The sequence below is a fragment of the Elephantulus edwardii genome, unplaced genomic scaffold (genome assembly GCF_000299155.1).
Source record: "Elephantulus edwardii isolate Elephantulus edwardi_28Jun2011 unplaced genomic scaffold, EleEdw1.0 scaffold00122, whole genome shotgun sequence".
NCBI classification, from domain to species: domain Eukaryota; kingdom Metazoa; phylum Chordata; class Mammalia; order Macroscelidea; family Macroscelididae; genus Elephantulus; species Elephantulus edwardii.
Window position 1 is genome coordinate 9,023,337 of NW_006399872.1, and position 7,687 is coordinate 9,031,023.

General features: G+C 40.9%; 1 protein-coding gene across 1 annotated transcript in view; it reads right to left on the bottom strand.

Annotated features, from left to right (window-relative positions):
* Nucleotides 1-7,687, bottom strand: part of MANBA (mannosidase, beta A, lysosomal) — a 226,129-nt gene that overhangs the window by 195,898 nt on the left and 22,544 nt on the right. Inside the window, exon 2 of the mRNA XM_006893092.1 lies at nucleotides 7,178-7,272. Within this exon, the coding sequence (XP_006893154.1) occupies nucleotides 7,178-7,272 (95 nt within the window). The remainder of the gene's footprint in view (nucleotides 1-7,177; nucleotides 7,273-7,687) is intronic.

Genomic DNA, 7,687 nt, shown 5'->3' on the forward strand with positions numbered 1-7,687 from the left:
TGTTGGAGATCGTCAGGTTGGAATAGGTAGGGTCGCTATGAGTCGTAGTTGACTCACCTGCACATAACAAAAATAATGTATGTAGACAGTTGGGTGTTATTCAGCAATAAAAAGGAATGGCATGCCAATACACAGATGAACCTTGAACTGTGCTTTCTGAAAGAAGAGTCACAAAGGATCACAGGTTGTACAGTATCATATATAAGAAAGTTTCAGTATATGCAAAACCATAAAAATGAAACGTGGATTAGTGCTTGCCTGCAGTGGACGTAGGAAGATGGAAAGAATGAAAAATTACTTGTAATGAATAAAACTTTGTTTTGAAATGAAAAGGAAAATATTCTCAAATTGTTGTTCTTGTTGTTATGTGTCGTCGAGTCGCTTGCGACTCATAGTGACCCTGTGTACAATAGCCCTAAACTCTGCTCTGTTCTGTGCCAATCGCACCCTCTCCGATACACCCATTCCGATTACCCCAGTCACTGAATCAATCCACCTCATAGAGGGCCTTCCCCTCCTGCACTGTCCCTCCACCCTCCCAAGCATGATGTCCCTCTCCAAGGACCAGACGCTCCTTACAACATGTCCAAAGTATGTTAGACAGTGCCTCAGAATCCTTGCCTCCAAGGAGCAGCCCAGTTTGACCCTTTCCAGGATAAATCTGTTTGTTTTCCTAGCAGTCCATGGTACCCACAATACTCTTCTCCAGCACCATAGCTCAAAGGCATCAATTCCCCTTCTATCCTCATTAGTCATTGTCCAACTCTCTGATGCATAACAAGTGATAGCAGAGACCATGGCCTGTATCAGACGCACCTTAGTCTCCAGAGAGACACCATTGCTCTTCAGTACTTTGGAGAGGTCCCCAACAGCAGACTTTCCCATCACAATACGTATTTTAATTTCCTGGCTACTGGTGCTGAGAGTGATGACTGTGGAGCCAAGCAAACTAAAGCTGTGAATAATCTCAATCTCTTCACCATCCATCCTGATGCTGCCAATGGGACCAATGGTGAGAATCTTTGTCTTCTTGACATTGAGCCTCAATCCATATTGAAGGCTGCAGTCCTTGACCCTCTGCAGTAAGTGCTTCAGGTCCTCCTCAGTTTCAGCAAGCAGGGTTGTGTCATCTGCATATCACAGATTGTTGATAGATCTTCCACCAATCTTGATCCCTCATTCCTCCTCATGGAGCCCAACCTCCCGGATAATCTGTTCTGCATACAGGTTGAAAAGGTATGGAGACAGGACACGATGCTTTAGGCAGAATATTAAATGATCCAGGAAATATTAAAAGAAGATGGAAAGAATATACTGAATCACTGTATTGAAAGGAATTGGCAGACACAGAAGAATTTCATGAAACAACATATGAGCAAGAGCCTATGGTGATGAAGGAAGAAGTTCAAGCTGCTTTGAAGGAAAGAGCAAAAAATAAGGCCCCAGGAATAGATGGTATACCAATTGACATATTTCAGTTAACAGATGCTGCCCTGGATGTGCTCACCAAGTTGTGCCAAGAAATCTGGAGAACCACCACTTGGCCAACTGACTGGAAGAGATCTATATTTGTTCCCATTCGGAAGAGGGGTGACCCAAAAGAGTGTGGAAACTATAGAACAATATCATTGATTTCACAGGCAAGCAAGATTCTACTGAAGATTATCCAAAAATGACTGGAACAACACATCAGCAGAGAACTGCCAGAAGTCCAGGCTGGGTTTAGAAGTGGTCATGGTACTAGGGATATTGTAGCTAATGTTAGATGGCTCTTGGCTGAAAGCAGGGAATGAGGAACGTCTATCTGTGTTTCATTGACTATGCAATGGCATTTCACTATGTGGATCATAACAAACTGTGGCTAGCTCTGGGAAGAATGGGAATCCCAGAACACTTGATCATTCTAATGCGAAACCAAGAGGCAGTCATCAGAACAGAGCAAGGAAATACTGCATGGTTCAAAATTGGGAAGGGCGTATGCCAGGGATGTGTCCTGTCTCCATACCAATTTGTGGAGTAGTTGTACAACTCTATAAATATACCAAAAATCACTTTAAGTGGTTAAATTGGTGAGTCTATTATATCTAAAAAAATGCTATTAAAGATTTATATAAATATCTAGGTAGAAGGTAGATACAAGAGAAAAAGCAAAATCAAAGCAGAGAGTTAGCTGCATCAATAATATTAAGATTATAACCTGAATTCAAGTGTAGAATTCAGGATTGTCTAGTAGCAAGACACTGCACTGAAATTTCAAAGGCACACAGTTCAAATCCACCATCTGCTCTGTAGGGGAACGCACAATCTCCTCCCATATTATTTACTGCCTCTGAAAATGAGCTAGAGGGTCAGCCATAAATTAGTTTTGACTCGATGATACCAACAATAAAGGGAGATAGTTGGACAAGTGGCAGAAACAATGCAGAGTAAACAGTACAGGGATAGATAGGATTAAACCATATTTTTTTCATATAGGCATAGACATTTAAGCTTCATTTACCAAATACCATTTCTCAGCAAGACGATATCATGACAAAAGCAGAATTTTAGAAGATGAGTCTGAAGTTCCTACATACCAAAACCCACTAAAATAAAAGTCAACATAAATAGTTAGGTAGCATTGACACTGAGTAATAAAAGGGAACTCTGATGGTTTAATGGTAAGAAGTTGTATTGTCAACCCAAAATCACATGGACCAAATCCACCAGCTGGTCCTTGGTCCTTGGCAGAAAGATGGGCAATCTCCTTCTGCCTCTGAAAATTCACTGAAGTGAATACTTTAGGCAGATGGTTTTGCTGTTGCTGTTTCTTAGGTGCTATCAAGTTGCCTGCGACTCATAGCGCACAGACCCTATGCACATTATCTCTGAATCCTGCTCTATCCAGAGGAAATCAATCTCCGTGTCTCTGACACACCTACCCTGAACCCCAGTTACTGTGTCAATCCATCTCATCCAAGAGCTTCTTCTGTGCTCTCCCTTCACCCTTCCAAGCATGATGTCCTTCTCAAAGGACTGAACCCTTCTCACAACATGTGCAAAGTATGAGACAGAGCCTCAAAATCCTTGCCTCCAAGGAGCAACTTGGCTTCACCCTCTCCAGGACATATCTGTTTGTTCTCTTAGTAGTCCATTGTATGTTCAATACTCTCTCCAGTACCACAACTCAAAGGCAGTAATTCTTCTTCTGTCATCTTCAGTCACTATCTAGCTCTCTGATCCACAGCAAGTCATTGCAAAGACCTTGGCCTAGATCAAGTGTACCTTAGTCTTGAAACCAATATCATTGCTCTTCAGCACTCTGGAGAGGTCCCTGACAGCAGATTTTCATAAAGCAATTTGTCTTTTGATTTCCAGACTGCTGGTGCTAAGAGTGTTGTTTGTGGAACCAAGTAAGCTAAAGTTATTAATAATCTCAATCTCTTCTCCATCTATCATGGTGCTGTCAATTGGCCCAGTGGTGAGAATCTTTGTTTTCTTGATATTGAACTTCAGTCCATATTGTGGACTACAGTCTTTGACCTTCTGCAGCAAATGCTTCAGGACCTCCTCAGATTCAGCAAGCAAGGTTGTTATCTGCATAACGCAGGTTGAAACAGATGATAAGTCAAAAAATACCTCGGGGGGGGAGAAATCATCAAAGTCTGAGAAAACTGTTGAATTAAGTGGAACAACTTTCAGCTACACAATAGATAGGGTTCTATAGGGGGAGTAGAGAGGCCTACGACCAGAGAGGCATATATACACTCCTTAAAACTATCAATCATACAAAATTAAAAGGGTAGCAGCCACGCAGGGACAAGAAGAAAAGGTTTAAAAAAAAAAAGCACTACTGAAAAAGGATGAAAGAAAACAGGAAACATCAAAGAAGTAGGAAGGATGTTGTTACAGTGCGAGGATGACAACGAGGGCATAAAACTAAATGTGTATAAACTGTTGAATTGAGAACCATTTTGCTCTGTAAACTTTCACAACAAAGAAGTTTACAAAGTCAGAATGAGATTGTCAGAAAATTCTGATTTTAAGAAGTAAAGTCAACCACCAGATGCTCTGCTGGAGAAGGAGGGGGCAATCTCCTCCTGTACCAGTCATATCTGATTTGACGGTACACATAATAACAATAAAAATTTTAAAAAAAATTAAAAAAAGAAGTAAAGTCAAGTATATGTTGAGTGCATTTTTTATAAATAAACACAGCTAAGACTTCACCTCACCTCTTTGGACATGTAGTCAGGAGCGGGGCTAATTCTTGGAGAAAGGCATCCTGTTTGGTGAAGCAGAGGGTGAAAGAAAATGAGGAAAAGTGTCCACAACATGGACTGACAATGTAGATACAAGCGGTGTAAGCATATGAGCACAGCAGCAATTATGAGGAAGTGCAGATCTTGTTGGGTTCTATTATGCTTTAAAAAGGGTCAACATAAGTGGAAGATGATTTGACAACATGGAGGAACAACAAGGTTAACTCTAGGCCACATCAGCTCCACTCACTGCCAATGAGTCAGTTCTGAGTCATACAGATCTTCCATCAGGTTTCCGAGACTACAAATCTTTACAGGAGGAGATGGCTCATCTTTCTCCCAGAGTGAATGTGAGCCCCTGGAGAGACAGTCTTTTGGCTAGCAGTACAACATGCTTCAGAATAAATCACAGGAGGTCCTTTGGTAAGAGAGGATTTAATAAAAATATTTAAAACATTAATGGTGGCACTCTGGAGACTAAGGTGAGCCTGATATAGGCTATGGTCTTTGCAATCACTTGCTATATATCAAAGACTTGGACAATGACTAAGGAGGATAAAAAGAGAATTGATACCTTTGAGCTGTGGTGTTGGAGAATAGTACTGAATATACCACGGACTCCTAAGAAAACAAACAGGTTCATCTTGGAGTGGGTGAAGCCATGCTGCTCCTTAGAGGCAAGGATTCTGAAGCTTTGTCTGACATATTTTGGACATGTTGCAAGGAGGTACCATTCCTTGGAGAGGGACATCATGCTTGGGAGGGTGGAGGGACAGTGCAGGAGAGGAAGACCCTCTATGAGGTAGACTGATTCTGTGACTGAGGTAATGGGGGTAAGTGTGTCAGAGACAGTGAGAATGGCACAGGATAGGGCAGGATTTATGGCTGTTGTACATAGGGTCGCTATGAGTTGCAGGTGATTTGACAGCACATAACAACATCATCAAGAACTAAGAATTGGAAGCACAGTACCTGCATGACATTAAGTGTAATATCAGACTTTCACTTATTTGGTGGTGTGGTCCATAGGGAGTTTTGCATTAATCCAAGGGAGGCTTGAATATACCAGCAGCTCTTTGGGAGAAAAATGTGTATCTCCCTCCAAGTAATTTACAATCTCCAAAATCTCAATGGAGTCAATTAGGTCCGTTTTGATTCCACAGCTATGAGTTTTAGTTTCAATTTTGTTTTGCTTTTCTAAATTGGACTATTTTTCTTTAAGAGATTATTGTTGTTGTTATTATTATGTGCCATCAAGTCGCCTGCAACCCACAGCAACCGTATGTACAGAAGCTCTGAAGCTTGCCCTGTCCTGAGCCAGGCTCACTAATTCCGACACACCAAATCCCCATAACCCCAGTCACTGTATCAATCTATCTCATCTGGAGTCTTCGTCTCCTGCTCTGTTCCTCCACCCTTCCAACCATGATGTCCTTCTCTAAGAAATGGCCCCTCCTGGTCACATGTCCCAAGTATGAGTCGAAGCTTCAAAATCCTAGCCTCCAAGGAGAAACCTGGTTTTACCTTCTCCAAGACAGACCTACTTGTTTTCTTTGTAGTCCATGGTATGCTCAAGACTCCAGCACCACAACACAAAGGCATCGATTCTTTTTCTGTCATCCTTAGTTATTATCTAGCTTTCTGATGCATTGCAAGTAATTGCGAAGACCATGGCCTGGATTAGGCTTAAGAGATTAGTACTGTATAAAAGGTACAAAAGAATTTTTTTCCAAATTAGTAATAATGACATCATGGATTGGACTCTGCCTCAAATGTAAATATAATACTTTAAAAAACAGAACATAACTGAAAGCAACATCCATGAGAAAAAAATCTCCATGGCTTCATAGTACAAGAACAAAGACTAGTTAGCACCACACAGAACAAATGATGTGTATCTGATTCTACCTAGCAATATAAGAAATATGTACATTCCTCTGATTAATGGGAAGCACAGAGGAGGAGATGTAGATAAAAGAAGGTGACTAAGCTAGGTGACTATTATTACCCTTGCAGTAGGCAAGAAAGCAACAGAAAACTAACATTTCTTTAATATTTCAAAACATATAAATGTCTTTTTTAGTTGAGATGTACCATTGAGAGAGGCCTGCTTCTCAGGCTGGAACCCTCTGTCCTCTTGAGTTGTTCTAAATTAATTTCTGTTGAGTGGGAAACAAGTCATAGCTGACCCTCCAACAGGTTTTCAGAAATTGTAAACCATACAGGTAGAGAATGACCATCTTTCTCCCACAGAGCTGCTCGTGGATTTCAACTACCAGAAAGACACTTCCTTTGGGTTATCAGTGAAACTGCCTCTGGATAAAATTACCAGAGTTGCTTTGTGCTTAACCTAGTCTACCAATATCCTCTCAGAGAGCCTTCTCTGCTAAAACAGATTTGGGAAGCTCATAACCCCTGCCTCCTATATGCTGGAGTTTTTGTTGTTGTTATGTGCCCTTAAATTGGAATCAACCCACAGCTGACTCTCCAGCAGGTTTTAAGAGGCTGCAAATTGCAGGGGAGGAGACCGCTCACTCTTGTCCTACAGAGAAGCTGGTGGATGCAGAGGCTTGTCTTTGGGTTGGCAATGCAACTCCTTAACCACTAGGACAACAGAGCCTCCATGTTGGCATGTATCATAAAACATCTGGTTTCTCCACTCCAATTATTTCTAAGATTGGTTTTGTGGCACTAGGTGACAGAAACATGTTTTTCCAGTAAAATCTCTAGAAAAAATAACCCTGGGAGAACCAATCTCATGTCTAGCACCAGTGGCACCATCTTCATATGCAAAAACCAAAGATAAATCTGTAATAACTTTTGTAGCACTGGGCTTTCATTAGATTTCATTTTAACCAAGGCAAAACAAGAGATTATTGCTTAGTCAGAAAAACACTCTAAACTTAAGTAAATAAGATAAATACATACACACATACCTCACATCAAAGGGGGTTGTAAATTCCTTGATATAGGTCCAGTTATCCAAAGAGATCCACCTGTAGTTAAGGTCATTAAACCTGTAGTAGGGATCCTGTTGATATAAAGTAAAAATTACGGTTGACTGTTAAATACGGAAATACAAATTAAAAAGTAAACATGAAATAAATTACTTCAACACTCAAAACTCAAACTCTTTGCAGTCAAATTGGGACCAATGCATAGTTGATCCTCTAAAGGCTTGCCAGAGGCTGTCAATCAGACAGGGGTTGCTCTCATCTTTCTCCCAAAGACCTGCTAGTGGATTCAAACTTCCAGTGGGGGCCACCTTAGGCTTAGCAGCATCCCTCACTACAGATTATGACATCAGAGCTCAGCACTCAAAATAACCAGCAGGTTAGGACCTAAAATTAATGAAGAAAAAATACATCAAAACACCTATGAGAAACAACGATGAGATATCATCTCACCCCAGTCAAAATAGCAAAATTTAACAGAACAGCAAGCAA